The sequence below is a fragment of the Cynara cardunculus genome (assembly GCF_001531365.2).
Source record: "Cynara cardunculus var. scolymus isolate 2C chromosome LG 15, CcrdV1, whole genome shotgun sequence".
In the NCBI taxonomy this organism is placed as follows: Eukaryota; Viridiplantae; Streptophyta; class Magnoliopsida; order Asterales; family Asteraceae; genus Cynara; species Cynara cardunculus.
In genome coordinates, this window is record NC_037542.1 from 16,712,905 (window position 1) to 16,732,956 (window position 20,052).

The 20,052-nt window shown below is 33.7% G+C and overlaps 4 protein-coding genes across 4 annotated transcripts; 2 read left to right on the forward strand and 2 right to left on the reverse strand.

Annotated features, from left to right (window-relative positions):
• The first annotated feature begins 3,072 nt into the window (after positions 1-3,072).
• On the forward strand, positions 3,073-4,544 carry LOC112527789 (probable sugar phosphate/phosphate translocator At1g12500). Its single transcript, XM_025138592.1, has one exon. It carries the CDS (start codon positions 3,127-3,129, stop codon positions 4,195-4,197), a length of 1,071 nt encoding a protein of 356 aa, XP_024994360.1. The 5' UTR covers positions 3,073-3,126; the 3' UTR covers positions 4,198-4,544.
• A 2,567-nt stretch (positions 4,545-7,111) lies between these two features.
• On the reverse strand, positions 7,112-7,910 carry LOC112528612 (mavicyanin-like). Its single transcript, XM_025139633.1, has 2 exons — positions 7,751-7,910; positions 7,112-7,431 (listed from the first exon to the last, which is right to left on the reverse strand). The coding sequence occupies exons 1-2, from the start codon at positions 7,908-7,910 to the stop codon at positions 7,112-7,114; spliced, it is 480 nt and encodes a 159-aa protein (XP_024995401.1).
• A 2,863-nt stretch (positions 7,911-10,773) lies between these two features.
• Positions 10,774-13,501, forward strand: LOC112528038 (guard cell S-type anion channel SLAC1). The gene is made up of 3 exons (XM_025138928.1): positions 10,774-11,345; positions 11,668-12,473; positions 13,055-13,501. The coding sequence occupies exons 1-3, from the start codon at positions 10,797-10,799 to the stop codon at positions 13,389-13,391; spliced, it is 1,692 nt and encodes a 563-aa protein (XP_024994696.1). The 5' UTR covers positions 10,774-10,796; the 3' UTR covers positions 13,392-13,501.
• Positions 13,502-15,536: 2,035 nt separating this feature from the next.
• Positions 15,537-18,302, reverse strand: LOC112528613 (transmembrane protein 64-like). The gene is made up of 4 exons (XM_025139634.1): positions 18,048-18,302; positions 17,022-17,258; positions 16,724-16,941; positions 15,537-15,719 (listed from the first exon to the last, which is right to left on the reverse strand). Exons 1-4 carry the CDS (start codon positions 18,300-18,302, stop codon positions 15,539-15,541), a joined length of 891 nt encoding a protein of 296 aa, XP_024995402.1. The 3' UTR covers positions 15,537-15,538.
• Between the last annotated feature and the right edge of the window lie 1,750 nt (positions 18,303-20,052).

Below are 20,052 nucleotides of genomic sequence, written 5' to 3' on the forward strand. Positions count from 1 at the left end.
ATAATTTATTTGTAATCTTGAATTTTAAGTAATATGCATCAATATACAGTATTTCATGCATAAAAAATGATTTTTAAGAATTTTTGTCAAATGTTTTATGATATAATATAGATTTCATACATTTAATTAAATACTATTTTTTTTTCAATGTTACTTATTGCTCCAATATAAATAGAAAACCATTTCTTTTTCATGGTAATCATTTTTTTAAAATTTTCAAATTTATAGAAATTTACACCATCTCTCCTACTTTCTATATTTGGAGAAAGTTTTGAAGAATCTTTTAGAGTAAAAAATTGTCTAAAATCTTCATTTTCTTCATTTAAGAGAATATGTTGGAGATGCTTATGAATTGTAATTTCAAATGTAAGAAGGGTATTAATCGTGTATGTGACTATGCTTTTATTAGAGACGGGAGAGTGATATTTTGAAGAACATCAGCCATGGTCTTGATTTTGGTGCAATAATCGGTTACCGAGAGATCACACATGGTGATGTTACGCAAAATTCGCTATCAAGTTGAATTGTTTTGGCGTCCTTGTTGACACGAAAAAGGGTTTCAAGGTTCACCCACACTTGACGAGCAGAAGAGTCTTTTTGGATAACCATCTGCAACAAAGATTGAGTGATAGTTCCATAGATCCACAACTTGACGATTGAATCAAGTTTCATCCAATGTGAGTCGGTGGGTTTTGTGGCCGGGGCATCATATGTATCATAAATATATGATCGACAACATCGAAGCCAATGCAATGAGTCATGAATAGTTCCCTCCAAGCATCGTAGTTGAGACGCTCAAGGTCGAGAAGAAGAAAAGTTATCGTTGATTCGCTTGAAGTAGTAGGATTATTTAATGTATAAAATCGAGTCATAACCGCAGTGACGTTGCTCGAAAACATCAATAAAACCCATAAATTTTAGCTTTAATAAATATAACTTACGACCTTGTGGTTTATTTCGAGTTAATTTTGTCAAAAATCGACCCAATTTGGCCAACGAAGTCTAACATCACTGTTGTGACGCACCCTGGTCTCTGGGTTAAATCATGATTGGCTACCCACTTTGTTTTACTGCGTTTCATTTTCAAAATTATAGTGGAAAAAAGAATACCTCTTTCTGTACATTCAATGTACCCTACGGACAGTACATTTGTAATGCATTGTTTGTCCCATAATGGGTCCCAACCTAGCTATGTTAGGCTCTTTAGCCATTGTTGTAGCAACAGTCGGACAAGTGGAGAATGTTGGGATCAACCAGAAAAAGATAATTATTATCTTATATTACACATCAAGTAAGGATTAAAAAGAGTATTTCTTTAACATTCTTTATCGTTATTATAAAATTAGCAATTGAATAGAATCCTATTTTTATTACATATCTTTTTATTTTTATTAGTTATATTTAACAAAAAAAGGAAGTGAGTTAGACAAAAAAAAAAGTAACTTGGACAAAAGCAATTCACGTAAGCATCGACCTCTTCCTAATTGATTCTAAGGAACCGTTTATCAAATACTTATCCGGTAAGTGATTACCGGTAAAATTTAACACTACTATTTACTAACAGGGTAAGATTTTAGTCCATCAAAATGACATCGTATGTAATAGTTTACACGGTAAGAGTCGTCACTCTCACTTACCGGGTAAGACTTTTGATCCATGTCTCGCTCTTACCGGGTAAGATTCTTGGTTCGTACCATATTCATCCGGTGAGGTAATTTGACTTGGTAAGCAGCGGTTACCCGGGTTAGCGTTTGGTAAACGGCCCCTAAGTAATTCCTTGGGCGTTCTTGATTGGTGCTGAGCTAAAAAGTTTAAATGTCCTTCAAAAATAAGTAAATAGATCTGACACATGTAAAATGTGGTTAAGCCCGTCATAGACCAAAGAATATTCGGTTTAGATTGGCCATCGAATCCGAATATTAACTATTTTTGGGCTGGTGATTTGAGTCTATTGGGCTGATGGATTTCTTTTTGATGAATATGTGCTACCAAGTTTAAATATGTTGGGCTGTTGGTTACAAACAGGAAAATAAAACAATGGAGTGCTATAGTTAGTTTTGTGGTTGGGTTTGGTATCACCATGTGTGAGAGAAGCTTAATTCCATTAAAAATAATAAGAGACAAATGAATGGTTGGTTTAATTTTATCAGACAAGACATGAAGGACTCTGAAAACTTGAAAAAAGAACAGTCTGAATGACCCTATCTTTGATTGTACTGACTCGAATGATGTGATCCAATATACATATCGGAAAGTTATATCTTTGTACTTGAAAATTTGAAGTTATTAACGATTTTGCCCCACATACTACTCAATGTTGAGATCTCAATGACGTTTATTTTCTATGCATATTTTTATGATGTAATTATTCTAAATTTCTTTGTTTCTTATAAATGTTTTGACGATGCTTAATATAGATCATAAACTCACTGAGTATAAAACTGATCTAAACATATATCTTAGGGTCTGATAAAGTTAAGGGTTACGCAGAAGAATACAAAAAATAAAGATACTGCTCGGTTTCGTTTTTCTTATGTTAAGTAGTTTTAGATGATATCTGCTTATTTCTTATTGGTACATTGTTAAATGGAAAACTGATCAAAACAACTAATTTTCTGAACCAAATTCACTTCTTAGTCAATTTTTTCAATCAAATTTCCATTTTAGTTATAGTTTACGCAAATGCCTTACCCATTTGCGAAAAGCCTATTTTCACATTTAAACAAGGAATAAGAAATATTCACACAATTTTCGTAAGTATCCCCATTTTCGTAAAGATCCTCATTTGTGTAAATAATTTGTGTAATTTTTTTAATCTAAAAATAAGATTTATGCAAATGCATAAAACATTTGTGTAAACTTTAACTGAAATAGATTTTTGATGTCAAAAGTAGCTAAAAAGTGAATTTAAACGAGAAAAATTCACTGTTGATCAATTTAATCATTGTTAAATAAATATAAAAAACTTTGGGATGTGAAATGGCATAATCTTTAAACTTTAGGATAGGTTTTGAAATTTCTTGTCTTATGATCTGAACAGAGTCTCATTTCCCCAGATCCAATCCAAATCTTAGCACACACATACGGCAAGCTTCACTGTGTGTGTAAATTCCGGTACACCGTCAAATGGTAGAGGCTCAATCATGGACCACTCGCCGGAGCAGCAATCCTAGGCTAGAAACTTCCGTCGACATCCCAATCACACCTACCGGTGAAGTCCGTTACGGCACCAGCAACAACATTTTCGCGGCCTTATCTGTGACTTCAATCGTTTCTCCGACCATCTTAACTACGCTGATCATCGCGTCATGGTACTTATCCAACATTGGCGTCCTCCTGCTTAACAAATATCTCCTCAGCTACTATGGTTTCAGATATCCGATCTTCCTCACAATGCTTCACATGATCTCTTGTACTTTCTACAGCTTGATCGCAATACGATGGTTCCAGATCGTGCCTTTCCAACAGATTTTATCTCGAAAACAGTTCTTCAAAATATTAGCATTATCCGCAATTTTTTGTTTCTCAGTTGTTTGTGGAAATACCTCACTCAGATACCTGCCAGTTTCATTCAACCAAGCTATTGGAGCAACAACGCCATTTTTCACGGCGATCTTTGCTTTTCTGATCACTTGTAAGAAGGAATCTGCTGAGGTATACTTGGCTTTGATGCCGGTTGTTTTTGGTATCGTTTTGGCAAGTAACAGCGAACCGTTGTTTCATTTGTTTGGTTTTTTGATGTGTGTTGGCTCCACGGCTGGCAGAGCGTTGAAATCGGTGGTACAAGGGTTGTTGTTGACGTCAGATTCGGAGAAACTCCATTCAATGAACCTTTTGTTGTATATGGCGCCAATGGCGGCCGCGATTTTATTGCCTTTTACTTTGTATATAGAAGGAAATGTATTCGCTAAGACGTTAGAGAAAGCGAAGGATGATTCGTTTATGGTGTTTTTGTTGATCGGAAATGCCACAGTGGCGTATTTGGTGAACTTGACGAACTTTCTGGTCACGAAGCATACAAGTGCGCTGACGTTGCAGGTTCTGGGTAACGCGAAGGCTGCTGTTGCAGCCGTGGTGTCTGTATTGATTTTCAGAAACCCGGTGACGGTGATGGGAATTTCCGGTTTCGCCGTGACGATAATGGGAGTTGTACTTTACAGCGAAGCAAGGAAAAGATCTAAAGTCACAGTTCATTGACAGCCAAAAAGAAAATTCACTGGTGCACTTTCTTCCTTTCTTTGTTCATTTGATCATTTGATGCCTATTTAATTTCATTTCATTCTGAATTTTTAAATGAAGACTTAGAAAGGGATAAAGAAAGAAAAAATAAAAATAAAAGAAGATTCCATGATTAGATTGTATAGGATGAGATATGACTGTATACCATTCATTTAGAGAACATTCTCCTTTTCGCCTTCCCCTGTTTGTACCATTACATGTTATCAGTAAAACATGAAGTTGGAATACTAATTTCTTGAAAGCTTCTTGAAATGGTATTGCCTTGTAGTTATTTGCAGAAAGATTAGTTACCTACTTGATTTCATTGAACATGAATTTGTTGTAATGCTATAGAATACGAACCTCTTAATGATTGTTGTATTGTGAGTTCCAATTCAAGTCTACTTGTGATCATACATGGGAATTGATCAATCGAATAATACTATCCCCTTAAATATTTGTAGAAACTGATAACTAAGTTGGTTCTCCATCGGCATAGTGTTACAATGTTTCTCATAATGCCTGGTTTCATTAATTCTTGTTGCTGCAAATTTAGAAAAGAATTTGTCCTGTCAGGCTGTAACTTGGAGGACCTTGCTAGTGGGCAATGTCTTTAGGAATCTTATCCAATGCTTTCATAGCAAGCTTACTTCAAGAATCTTTATTTCTGGAACTACTATGATAGCCTGTGTGAAGTAAATCCAACTCTTTAACTGGGCTTGTTTCTTGCTTAATCTATGATTCTATGTTTTAGGGTGCTAATGATGGTAACTGAACTTATGTGTGTGTGTGTATATATATATATATATGTTTATATTTGGTTTAAATAGTTTATTTCTTCTCGTGACTTATGATACACAACCTGGTTAAATTGGTACTCTGTTCAAATGTAGATGCTTTACGTAGATTCTCTTCCACAGTTCATGTTCATCATTTGGACATGGGAACTTCAATCATGTTGAAAATTAGTGGAAGGGGACTATTGACCCTCTTTTCTTAGTTTAAGAGCAAACCTATTTGCTTTAGGAGTTGTTATATGTACCTTTTTTAGGTTAAAATAAAATCGGATCATACATTAAAAATGTAAAAATAGGGGTTTGATGTTGATAAGTGTAAAGAGGAGATTAATAGAATATGATACATTTAACAAATAGAGAAGAGTGCACATATCATGACACTTTCTTTATCCTTGACGTAGCTATTTCACTTTTAGCCTCAACAACTTGATCAACTATTTAAGCATGATAGTTGATAGGAATTTAGGTGTACCTAAAGTTTAGATCTATAGGTGCAACTTATTTCAAGTTTTCTTTTAAGCTTTGTATATGAATGAGTCAAGCCTAGGAAGTTGGTGACATGAGTGAAGTACCAACTATTAACCCTTTGTTTCTTGTACACGAAAGAAAAGGGCTGAGATGCTAAACATGTTAATATATTGATTGAATTGTTCAAGTGGGAATTTCTTTAACTCCTTGGTGGTCAACTCTTGTTAGTAAGCATAGTTTGCATATATGTTTTGACTGCTCATATTTACTGTAGTAACAAGAATAGTACTTTGGTGGTATACTATACGAGCGTGGCTTCTTTCTACTGAGGTTATTTTGGACTCTTATTTACCTTTGTAAAGTTGCAAAGCTAAAATGTCGGTCAATCACCGTTTAAATACAAACTCGAAAGACAATTACTAACATTTTTTAGAGGCCATGAATTTTATACCTCTAATAAATAAATAGGGACGGATTAATATGTAAAAGATGGGGATGAGCCTCATTAAAAAATTTATTTTTCTATCATAGTCTTATTCAGTAATTTTTTGCATATGTTACACCAACCAAAAAAAGTACATCGAGATCAATAAAAAGAAAACGTATCTCGAAATCGACCAAAAAAACTTAAAAATCTCTCGAATCAACAAAAGAACTTTAAAAATCCCCGAAAAGGTGAAATTAGCCTAAAACGTGTTGGACCACTTTGCGGACCTTTAATCTACCTCAAACATGCTCTCGCTAGGTAAAAATCATGACCTCCATTTTATTTTTTAAGTAGTGGGTTAGAGATGTCCTGCTCTCGAAATGTGTGAATGTGTGTAAAATGATGAGAAAATGTGTGACATGATTTGCTTTGCAGGAAATGCTATTTACATCCATTTTTATGTCAGAATCAAATCAATTCATGCATTGTGATTTATGAATGTAAAAAGTATGTCTGGATATTGATATATGTGAAAAAAAAATTATAAATATAAATACACTTAACAATATATAAAGATACAATTAATCTAACCTTTACCATAAAGTATAAAGAAATCCATAGACAAAAAATTTAGGGGTTGTACTTGCAAAATTGTAGACGAGGAATTGCAAAAAAACCGTACGACGTTTCTGAACTTTTCAGAAATTTTGTCATTTAAAAGTGAATTTAGTGCTCTCTTTTTTTATCAAATTTTCATGTACCACATTAGCCCCCAAAAAACGGTTTATTAAGGTAAAATACGATGATTGATACCTTTATAATGTGACTTAACGAGAAATATTTCATCTGTTTAGCAACTTATCAAGGAATATTAAATTTATTAAATTGAAAATAGATAGTAGTAAACAGGTTGATTGAAAAATAAAGATGACAAAAGAAAGCATACGAGACCAAAACAAAATTGTCTGATGTTTTATTTGTTATATATGTTTTATCTTCATTTAAAATATCATAGGTTCAAAAGAAACCTATACTAAAAGATTAAGATAAGCATAAAAAAAAGTTGAATTTAATAAACATAGATAAAATGCATATAGTTATGGTTAAGAGAAAAGTTGAACCACGTTTCTAACACCAAAAATAAAAATAAAATCATAAATAATCGAAACAAGTGACAATTTTTAAGGTCAATTACAACATATTAAACCAAAAAGATCAAAAGGCTTCCAATGAGTGCAACTACAAAACCGTAAGTTTTTGGTATCACCAAATTGCTTGAGCCTGAAGTCGTGGATGGGCTAGGAGCTGGAGACATCGACTCCACATTGATTACAAGCTTCATGTTCCGTAACTCGCAATGCTTACCAACACCACAAATGTACCATTTTCTTCCGGGGGATAAAAGGGTAACCACGTCATTTCCATTTGTCAAAGCATCATTAGAAGATGATATCATGCATTGTTGGAAAGAGGTTCCGTTTACTCTCAAGACATTATGTTTACCCAATGGATAGTTGAATACTGTAACAAGAAAATTATCATAAATCCAATAGACAAAGTTTCCTTTTAGTGTTCAGTTTTCTTTTTCTTACAAAAGGGTTTTATTTCTTAATGTGTTTAATTCAAGTGTATGTGATAATAGATCGGAATCTGTGACCTTAAACAATTAAGATCAGATATAACAATTGCAAAAAACAAAAAACAAAAAACAAAAAACAAAAAACAAATGAAATCTAGTTGATACCATTCAACAACCAAGTAATATTAACTTCACAAACCATATGAAATACTATTGCCAATATTAATATTATGGAATAATGAAATAAGTCAACTTGCATACCGAGTTTATCTCCGACAAAGAACCGTTTTCCCTGTGCCCAAGTTTGGTAATCAAAGTCAAGAGTCCAACCACTTTCATCTCCAACAATATATTCAGTAGCTGAAACTGAGGCTGCAAAAGCAACAAGTGTTGCAATAAAGATGACATATACACGAGACATGATCAGTTTAAACGATTTCTTTAAACAACTATAAAACTCTTCCAAAAATCGGCTTCTAAATTGTCTGAGTTTGTTTTGACGAAAACTTGATACGATTGTTGATTATTTATATGATCCTTGAGCCTTCTAAAAGTGGAAATTTGGGAACCGGCTGTCAACGGCAATCACACTAATGACCAGGTCCAATTTGTATATACTTGTTCTGCACTTTATTCTAATAATACCAAAACCTGTTGCCATTTGGATACAGAATTGAGAAGCACATAAAATAGCATCACCACTTCTTCCCACAACCTTATATTTTGAGTAATTAACCTTATCTGACCATGCTGAATATTTTTTTTAAATATAGCCTTCATTCTTTTTTTTCTTCAAAAAAATCTGGAATCCCGTAAGTTTGACATCGTAAGCCACCTTTTACTTACGGTGTCAGACTTTTTCAGACATATTTTGTAGAAAAAAAGTTAAGTCCCCCGAATGTAAGACCACAATTTACGGTGTCGCTGGCCAAATCCAAAACCGCAGCTTGTAATTTCTTCTTTTTTGCATGTATGAGTTTATAAAGTCCACGCTTTGTTGCAAAATTATAAACCCATACTTGCAAAAAAAGGAAACTGCAAGTTGCAGTTTTGGATTTGGCCTGAGGCACCGGAAGTTGCGGTTTTGCACTTAGGGAACGTAATTTTTCTTTTCACAGAATATGTCAAAAAAAATCTAACACACAAGCAAAAGATGGCTGTGGTGTCAGTCTTGAAGGTCAACGGACAAAATTGGATAAGATGGCTATTTGCCTATTTAGGTTAATTTCTCTTATATTTTTCATTATTTTTAGTGTAAATTATGCTTTTAGTTCTTGTGGTGTGTCACTAATTTCGATTTTCGGCACTATGGTTTAGAAATTGTAATTTTCTTTATGGTTTGCAATTTATTGTTATTTTCGTCCCACAAGATTAATTCCTATCTTTAAATGCAAGGAACCAAAACAGTAAAGAATTGTAAACCACAATAACCAAAAAACAATAAACTGTAAATTATAAAGATGAAAATAGCAATAAATTACGAATCATAGAGACAAAAACTGCAATTTCTAAAACATAGAAACGAAAATCACATAGTTTTTAAAAAACAACAGGGACTAAAAATGTAATTTACTCTTATTTTTATCACATTACAACCACCTCAACACATCTTTCATTTATAAAAACCTCTTTTGACAATTTCTTTATGGATTCCTATCTGACCCAACCTGAGGTAACCTACAACCAAATTGATATAAACTAACATCAGCCGCAACAACCCAACTCCATGTAGCAAGTCGATGGATTTCTAGTTTCATTCACTTGCTGGTTTTAGTTGTAATTTGCTTTAACATGTTGCGATAAATAATTTGGTTTAGTTATAATTTTAAAAATGCTTTGAACAGATTGGGATTTTTCAACCATGGTTATTGGATTGGTCTGTTCAAAACGCATCTTGGATGAACTGATTAGATACATGTTTGTGTGTGTCTAATCTTTGACATTGGATTGTTATTCATATCTATTCCTCACTTGCATAGCCCTCATTTCTAACCTCCTTTCCTCTCACATAACCCCATTACCCTGTTCTTATTTGAAGACCACTCAACAAAAATTCATATTAAATCTTCCTTCTTGGTATCCTCCTCCAACTAATCTTTAAGGTTACGATTATATATATATATATATATATATATATATATATATATATATATAAAGAGAGAAAGTGTGAGGTTTAGAGGAAAACTCTCAAGAAAATGAAAAACTGAGAAGAATAATCGTTCATTTGTGAGTAATTTAAGATGTTTCATAGTTTCTATGCACATGTGCATGTTATACACATGTGCATACTGGAAAAATTACTAACAATTTACTTGTATGCACATGTGCTTACTAACAATTTACTTGTATGCACATGTGCTTACTAACAATTTACTTGTATGCACATGTGCATACCTTATCGATGATTGATTACTAAAATGTTCTTTAGTTTTTCATTTTTTATGTTTTCCCCTGAACCTAACCCTCTATATAGAGAGAGACAGAGAGGTTCAAATGAGAACGGTACCTATTAATGAGAATAAGAAAATAGTCGAATCACATGTGGTTTTACACTAACATCACGTAAAAAATCACATGTCATTCACGTGACTTTGCCCGGCAACCTCAAGACGCGGCCAAAGAAGCCCGCACACCTTTTTTTGACCGTTAATGTAACATAACATTTGATTTGACCATTCTCGTATTTTTCATACAGTTAGCATTTTCGTTTGATTCTCCCTATATATATGTGTGTTGGGTTCACGTAAGAACAACCTATTTTTTTGAGATCCGTGAGACTACAAAATAACATTGAAACTTCACAACAGTTCATTGTGAAGATGTGAAAAACAATGAACCTTTACAGGAAAAACACTGTGAAGGTTTATCTTCACAATGTTTTTGCTATGAAGGTTTAGTGTTATTTTAGTGGTCTCACGGGTCTTCAAGAAACAATATGGTCACACATAATCCCAAGTGTATATATATACTCCTAAGTCTTTTCTTTTGTTACTTGAAAGACATTAGGCAGGTTAAAGGCTTAAAGTGATCCACGTTGTTTTGACCTGTATTTCTATAAGAAATTGTTGAAGGTAGTTCTCTTCTCCCACGAGATACCCCTTCAAAAAGCCCCCACCTTTCCATCAAGACAATGCAAAACACTCACCACAATGTTAACCACTTCCCGTGACCCCCAACTGTATAAGCTATGAAACTATATAACAAGCAAAATTGCCTAAAAGCAAACAGCGCTTAATTACTAAGACAATTCAACAATAACTTGCATTGCTTTTAAAGTGTCTCTCATCAGACTTTGAAGCAGCAAGAAATGGTTAAAGAACGAACTTCCCAACAAAACCCAACAAATATCCATTTTGTTGACATCCATGAAGTAGTTCCTGAAGAAGAGGAAGAGGACCAAGAAGAAGAAGAAAAACAAGCTCATAAAATGGCTGAAAAGCCACACGAGAAGCGATTAAACCGGCCACAGGTGATCAAGCTTCGAGAAGGCAAAAGAACTGCTGCTCATAGGGGTTTCAGCAGGCAAGTTTCGCTAGAAACAGGTGTGTCGAAGCTTAATGAAGCACGGAATGAGATAAAAGCGCTTCCACGAAGTGGTAGGAGTTTTGGAGGGTTTGGTTCGTCTCATGGAGTCGACACTAATTGCAAGAGAGGTGAGTTTAATATGTTCAGGACGAAATCTACTCTCGGAAAGCAGAATTCTTTCATGTTGCCATTGAGAAAAGAAAGTGGGGTTGATCAGTTTCAGAAGAATGCCGATGAGGGTGTTGGACTTCTTGATGAATCTGTTAATAAAAGTGTTCCTGCTGGTAGATACTTTGCTGCTCTTACAGGACCTGAACTTGATCAAGTCAAGGTACATTCCATTAAGTAGTTGTATGGATAAAGATGTTTGTGTGCATTACTCTCTCTATATAGATTGGATAGGTTTTTGTTCGGGAGAGTTTTTTCATAGATGAAATGAGCATACTTTTTAACTGGGAGGGACAGGTTTGGAAATTTTTTTTGGCTTTCTGCATAAAGCTCTCCCTAGAAGCTTACTGAATAAGCCACTACCAAAAAATCATATATAGTTAACGAATAAGTTGTGAGTCTCATTAAGCTGCTAACAAACAGGGTCATCATCTCGCTCATAATCTCTCTATAAATTTCTATTTCTTCTAACTTTGATCTTGCAGGAGTCGGAAGACATCCTTCTGCCCAAAGACAAACAGTGGCCGTTTCTTCTCCGATTCCCAATTGGTTGTTTCGGTATGTGTCTAGGCCTGAGCAGCCAGGCAATCCTATGGAACAGCCTTGCAATTAGCCCAGCCACCAAGTTTCTCCATATTCCACCATACATCAACCTTGTCCTTTGGATCTTAGCCTTAGTGGTCCTCGTATGTGTCACTACCACTTACCTCCTCAAATGCATATTCTACTTCGAAGCCATCAGACGAGAATACTTCCACCCTGTTCGTATCAACTTCTTCTTTGCGCCATGGGTCGTCTGCATGTTCTTAGCCATAGGAGCTCCACCAATGATAGCTCAAAAGCCTCTTCACCCAGCCTTATGGTGTGCCTTCATGATTCCATATTTCCTTCTTGAGCTCAAGATCTATGGCCAGTGGCTTTCAGGAGGGAAGAGAAGGCTTTGCAAAGTGGCTAACCCTTCTTCTCATTTATCAGTTGTGGGAAACTTTGTTGGGGCAGTTCTGGCTGCGAAAGTTGGATGGAATGAAGCAGGAAAGTTTCTTTGGGCGATTGGGTTCGCACATTATCTGGTTCTTTTTGTGACATTGTATCAGAGATTGCCAACGAGTGTAGCACTGCCAAAGGAGCTACACCCGGTTTATTCCATGTTTATCGCAGCTCCATCGGCTGCTAGCATTGCTTGGGAGGCTATCTATGGTGAATTTGATGGTTCTGCAAGGACTTGCTACTTCATTGCACTATTCCTCTATATTTCTCTAGTGGTTCGCCTCAATTTCTTCTTAGGATTCAGGTAATTCTTGATTCTAAAATAGTGTCAAATTCGAAATAACAATTTACTTTTATAAATATTCTTATACTTTCATCTCTTCTTATTATACAACAATATGTTACATGTGTATGATCACATGGCAATGGAACCAAGTAACATGTGTCATGTCCTCTTACTTCAAATCAAAATATACCTATTGCTATAATTGGTAATTTTTTCAAATTATAATGTATTAAAATAATTTGAAAGTATATTGTTGTGATAAGGATAAATGAAAGTGCAATGATAAGAAAATTTGTGAAAGTAAGTTGCTATTTCGTGTATTTGACTGTTATAAAATACATCGATGACTGTAGTTATTGTCATTAAGGTCAGGCGCAAAAAAAATGAACGGAGGAATAACGTAATAAACGTTCATATGGCCGGTATGCACATGTGCATACAAGTAATACATAAGCAAACATAAAAACCAAAAAACAACTTTAATTACTTGTATGCACATATGTATACGATGTACTAGAGTATTCCTTAGTTTTTCATTTTCTTTTGGGTTTACTCCAGATCTCATCGTTGTCATTAATCAATGATTCTACATTATGCAGGTTTTCAGTAGCATGGTGGTCTTACACCTTCCCTATGACTACAATTTCGATTGCTGCAATCAAATATGCAGAATATGTACCTAGTGTCGAAAGCAAAGGGATTGCATTGACTCTATCGTTTCTCTCATCAACCATGGTGTTTGTCCTTTTTGTGTGTACCTTTCTCCACGCCTTTTTTTGGCAAACATTGTTCCCTAATGATCTCGCCATTGCAATCACCAACACAAGACATATCAAAGAGAAAAAACCTATAAATCTCAAGCGATGGGCAAAGCAATCGTTGGTCTCGATAAAGAAGAACGGTGCAGGAGATAAGAACACACTCGAGAATGAATAAAAGCAAATCAAAAATCGATTGAAGCGATTCTTATAGGCAATGTAAAGCCATTTATAGTTTGTGATTTCATATGAATGTATGAACGATTCCGATCTATCATCAAATGCAAATATAGAATTCTACTGTACCTTTGATACACTGTTCATATCATATGGCCTCAACTATTTGCGTTAATCGACCTTGATTGACGTCGATTCAATGATTGTTTAAAGTGAATTTTTTCTCCATAAAGGTCGTAAGTATCAAAATTAGCTAAAAGCAGATCATGATTCATCATAATCATTAAAAAAAGTATGAAAAACAAAGCATAAGATTAGCATTGAAAAGAATAAAACCAGATTTCAGATTGAGGAACTTCAGCAGTGAATTCCTCCATTGTAAAGTGAGAGAACCACGTAGCTTCGATCAATGCGCAATCGAGGACTACGTCCACCACCGTAACCTATAAGGCGCCATTGATTTCTTCAAAGACGCTCCATCTCGAAGGCGAAGACGAAAATTTCCAAAGCCATAATCGGAAGAATATTCGAATTTTCAATGGCTGATTAGAGTAATCAAATAGAAAGTTTTGGAGGCATCGAGATTCAAGTGGTTGATTTAGGGGTGTTTGGGATCGATTAAAAATAAGTTGTTGACTTATTCTGACTTGGAACCGGTAATAAGCACTTTTTGAGTGTTTGAATAAAAAGCTTATACCAATGTCAAATCGGTATAAGAAGTATTCTAACTTATAATAAGTTAATAAAAACTTTTATAGAAAAACATAAGTTGTTTCAAATAAGCAATCTCAAACACCCAGTTAGTTCTCCATTAAAAATGTTCTTATGGATTAACATGTTTTTACTTTATAGATTGTTAAGGCTTCTATTTGCTACGACCTTTTTTCATAAACGAAAAAAACAAAATGTAATCTTTACTTCCGGCTTGAAATTTTCTTTAAAATTTTACTGAATAACTCATATTTTATATCATTAAATCAAAGCCAAAAAGTCATATATAATTAAACAAAAAGTTGTGAGGCTCATTAAACTGTTAACAAACAGAACCTAAGAGGTCATTTACTCGGTAAGCGCTCTGATAAGTCATAAGAGTCTAAACACTTCCACTTTACCTTATCAAATAAAATTCTAATTCATCAAAACAGCAGCGATGCAACAAATTACCCGGTAAGCACTAATCCAATAAGAGTTGTTACCCTTACTTACATAGTAAGACTCTCAATCATTGTTATCGCTCTTATCGGGTAAAATTATCGGTCTTTGTCATGTCCATTTGATAGGTAAGTAACCCGGTAAGCACTTACCGGGTAAACATTTGGTAAACGCCCCCAAGTCTTGTATGAATAAAAATGGATTAATCTATATAGATTGAAAAAGTTTTTGTTTGGGGGACGTTTCATAGACGTAAGAGCATGTTTTTTAATTGGGAGGGAGAGTTTCGGAATAAGAATTTGGTTTCTGCATAGAGCTCCCCTAAAGCTTACATTGTTTTTTATATTATTAAGTCAATATCAAATAGTCATATATAACTGATCGAATAAGTTATGAGTCTCATTAAACTCGTTAACAAAGAGACTCTTAAAGTCCGTCACTTTCCATACTTTATCAGGTAATATTATCGGAGAAAAAAATCAATAATTATATAAAAATAACCAAAGATGACACACTTCGTTTATATACATGATGTCTTCTAATCTTCTCTTCAGAAACCAACAGATTTTTTTTAACTTTTATTTTCAAACAAATATAATTAGAAATTAAAAAAGTTTTTTCAGCTGCTGCATATCATCTGCCCAATCTAAAGAAAACCCCAACATTCAAAGTTTTTAAGGAAATCATAGGTCCCATTATCCAACAAATGTCTACCGGTAAAAGTATACAATTTCATTTACCTTGTCGAACAAGATTCTATTATATTAAAACATCACATGCAACAATTTACCCTGCAAGTGCTAACCGGATAAAAATCGTCTGTCTCACTTATTGCGGAAGGCTCTCGGTCCTTGCAATCGTTGTTACTGAGTAAGATTTTTGGTACTTGTTCTGTTCATTTAATAAGGTAATTGACCCGGTAAACGCTTACCGGATAAGCATTTGGTAAACAGCCCATTACTTTCTATCTTCATGGCCAGATGAATGCACAGTTTCTTACTGCATCAATGGTTGTTCCTCCTTCTGCAACTTACTCAACCGCCTCTTCGCATAAACCGTCACTCCCATGGTTGTCACCACCGTTAAAACAAACCCAACCACCGTGCATATGATCTGTGGTGCAGAAAATGACCGTTCATCGTTCGAAGCATCCGCCAACGTTCCAATCACTATCCCCCTGAAATCACCACAAATTCGAACCAAATAAAAATGTTCATTCCTTAACCAAAATATTCGTTTTGTTGTTACAGTCTCACAACTGTTAAATGTGGACCATTTGGAGCCTCTTTTGTCTCCTTTAGGGCTCTTTTTTGAAGTAATATAATAGGGTTTCACATATTTCTATCAAAGCCAATGTCTACACTCTAGGGGCTTGATACTCTGGGCAATCTGTTCATTTAGGGTACGTTTTATACACAGGACATGACAGAACAAAGATTATTGTTCCATGTTTGGTTTTATGGAATAGATAGGAATAGAGTATAACAAAAAAAAAAAAAACAGGCGTGTTCCATCCTTACCCATGGAACAAGGTGGAACAAACTTGTTTTACCAATATAACCTAAAAATAAAACTCAATTCTCTTCTAAAACATCAAATATATATCTCTCTTCGTATTTTATTTATTGTATTTTATGTTTCTTAAAATATTATTTTACCCTATGGTTTCTATATTTTGATTAATTTATATAATTTAGTAAATATTAATAATAAAGAACAATATAGAAAAAATAAAAACATAAAGATTGGAAACTACATGAACTTTTTATATTTTGGTGTCATTTTAATTGTCTTGAGGAAAACCTTTTAGTGGCATACTTTGTTATAAATTTTTTTTTTTTTATAAATTGTTGAATTACATAAATTAATCAAAATCGATAAATTATATAAACAACTCATTAGAGTAAACTGGTTATTTTATTTGTTTTGTCTTGTCCGCTGAACAATTGTATTCTATCGTGTCTGCATGCCAAACTCACTTGAAATAGCCTCTTTTGGAGGGGACTTGTTACTTGTTACTTGTTAGAGTCCCACATCAGCTACATTTAGAATAATTCTTCTCATTATATGTTGGAACTTTTTTGCTCTTTCAGTGAATAATCTAGTCGGGTTCTACATATTTTCACATAATGGGAATAACAAATTGAACTGCTCAAAGTGACAAACGAAGAGAAATCTTACGTGTACATTGCAATGAAAATTTCTGGAACCATCCCGACCAATGTGCCCAACAAGTAAGGACCGAATTTAACACCCGTGGCCACAGCACAATAGTTGTACATAATATATGGGAATGGTGAGACCCTTAACAACACGACCGCTTTAAATTGATTAAACCAATCCCCTTCGCCTGCTAATCTCAAAACCAACGCTTTCTTTGGGAACCTTTGTAAGCACTCCTAAATAACAAACAAATTCCGGATTAAATTAAGAAATATGGAAAGAAAAGTAAGATTTGTAATGATATGAAAAGACTCACTTCAATTTTGTGGTAAAATAGGGAACCAAAGAAGTAAGGAAGAGATGTGCCAATAACCACACCATTAATGATCAATAGGAACCCAAAACCATAACCAAAAGTCATTCCTGTTACCCACATAGAAGGTGTAGATGGTAACAAGATGGTAGGGAATAATGCCATCGAAGCGAATAAAAGAACGGCTAGCATCGGCTTCGTGAATGTCGCGGTCTCCCAATTCAAAATGGGTATAAGCTCCTGTGATTCGAGTGTCAAATATTCATGTTGCATATAAAAATACCAAACTAAGAAAATTCTTCAAGAAATTCGTTTTTATAAGATTGTGCCATGACTTCCTATAGGAGTTCGGGCCAGTTAGAACCTGGTTGTTAGCAACTTAATAAGTTTAATGGAACTCACAACTTATATGTTCAATGATACATGATTGTTTGGTAGTATCTTAATGATATAGAAAGTGACTTATTCGGTAAGTTTCTATAGGTCTTTATATGGAAAGTCAAGTTTTTCCCAAACTTACTTTTTTCAATTAAAAAACACGCTCATTCCGTCCAATGAAAACACCATTCCAAACAAAAACATTTCCAATACATACAGATTAATCCATACAGATAGCTTTATTCATACATGATTTAATGGAAAACCAACCAAACACCTTCTGAGAAGTTGTTTTGTTGGTTTTCCATTAAGTCAAGAGGGTGTTTGGTTGGGTTTTCATTAAGTCATAGGTAAAACTGTCTATATGGATTAATTTGTCAGTGTAAATTGAGAAGATTTTTGTTTGAGAGGTTTGTTTATGGATGGAAGAAGCTTATTCTTTAATTGGGAGAGACATGCTTGGAAAGGAAAGAATTGGTTTTTAGCATTAAATATTTTTATAAGTTTACTAAATAAGTCACTTTCTATATTACAAAGTCACTACTAAAAGGTGTGAATAAGCTATAATTTATGTTATCCATTAGGAAGTCGTACATTATTTATATTCATAATCATAAGTGCATGTAATATCTATGGAAACTAATTAAGTACCTTATTCATGAAAAAGGGAACGATCCATATACTGAAACAAACACCCAAAACTAGCAGGAAAATAACCAAAGAAACAAGCTTTGCCCACCGCCCAATTGACGACCAAATACTACCACCGCCACCACTGTAATTCCCAGACGACGATGGCAGAGCACCACCACCACCGCCACCCAACCTATCTCGTTCAATCAAAATTTCATAATCACCCTTGCAATCCTCAGTCGGAGTCGGAATCTTTAACTGGGAATAAGTCATTATATTACAACGATACCCAGATAAAAAATGGGCATTAATCAGAAGATTCAATAACCCTAGAATTGGAATTGAAATATAAAGAAATTGAAAAGAGAAGATATAAATAAGGCACAATTGAAAGCAAAACTATAAATTAAGCATTGGAATGTTTGTGTATAAAGAAAGAAACGCAAAACAGAAGGGAAAGAGAGTGACAGACAACGACACAATGGTTAACAAAGAATTTGATCATGATTTTGGGGATTTAACTGAAATCAAATTAACCCACAATTTACATATTCATCCCCCATGATTATTAATAAAAATCTAGGGGAAAATTGAAAAAATAACTCTGGATATTGTTAAATGAATCAATTTTTGATGTGACAGTAATCAATTTGTGTATCATACAATAAAAAGTATATGAGTTTAATCGATTAATTTTTGTGAAATTCGTGAGAACTTTTAACTTAATATTTTGTTTCATATGATTTTTTACATCGGAAGATAGTATTTAATGTATTGATTTTTTAATAGCAGCAAAATGAAATCTATTAAACAAAAAAAAAAGAACAAGAAGGGGGTGTCCATAAGATGCGGGAACCAAGACCAAAGGCGGAAAAAATGGCTGTGAAACCACATTAAAAGCGAATAAACAATAACTAAACCAACAAAAGCAAGAGGACAAAAAAACCGAGACCAAAGGAAAAGGAGCAAAACCGAAAAGAATCCCAAGAGACAAAACTCCTAACAAAGCAGCAATAGAAAGATGATGATCATAACATACAAAAGAACCTTAGATTACCTGCCTTGACCATTTAGCCAACCATTCCATGAAATGTGATTAACATATATTTGTTTCATAATATATTCGTTTCATATGTATTCGGTTACAATGTGAAAAAGTTTTATATGTATTTTTTGTTTTATAAACACATAAAAAAATGTTCACATTATGAAATACATATGTTCATCACAACATCAAACTCTAATCACAGATGAAAAAAAATTCATATAGAACAACATATAATGCACTTGTTTTCAAATATCTCATGATTTATAGAGTTTTCAAAAGAAGTTCTCGTATTGATGTATGTATGTGTGTGTGTATATATATATATATTTATATAATAAATTAAATAGAAAAATTATTCATATAAATTTTGGTTCAAGTAAAATAATAAGCTATAGATTTTTTTAATCATTAATTTTATTTGATATTTTTTTTTTATAAATTAACAAATCATGTTTATATGGTTTTCAAATAACTTAAATATTTGCTAACATCTCATAATACGCTTAAAAAACCTGCTGCCCAAAGGAAGCTAACACAAAAATTGAAGCAACATAGATGTGCACACAAGTTTCAAAGGTTTTCAGATGATTACAAAAAGTGTACGAATCGTCAAATGACTAAAACACTTATGTGTCATTCATGTTAATTATTGGTATGACGTGTCTAAAACATGAACCGTAGTTTTTACTATTTTAATTTTTGATACCTGGTATAATAATGATTGAAGTCGTTTGAGAATTAATTAATATGAATTAGAAGGGTATTCGTGTAATGCAGCGAGATATATCTCGATTTTAATGTTTCGTCTATTTTGTCTTCGTCGATGTTACAATACGATTTTATGGGATATTGAAAAAACGATAATGTTTTTATTTTTGAATCAAATATAAATTTGAAGATATCATAAAATTTTGAAAAAAACATATCGACTTTAATATCAAATAAGATATTTAAAAGTGTTTGTTTTCTATTTGA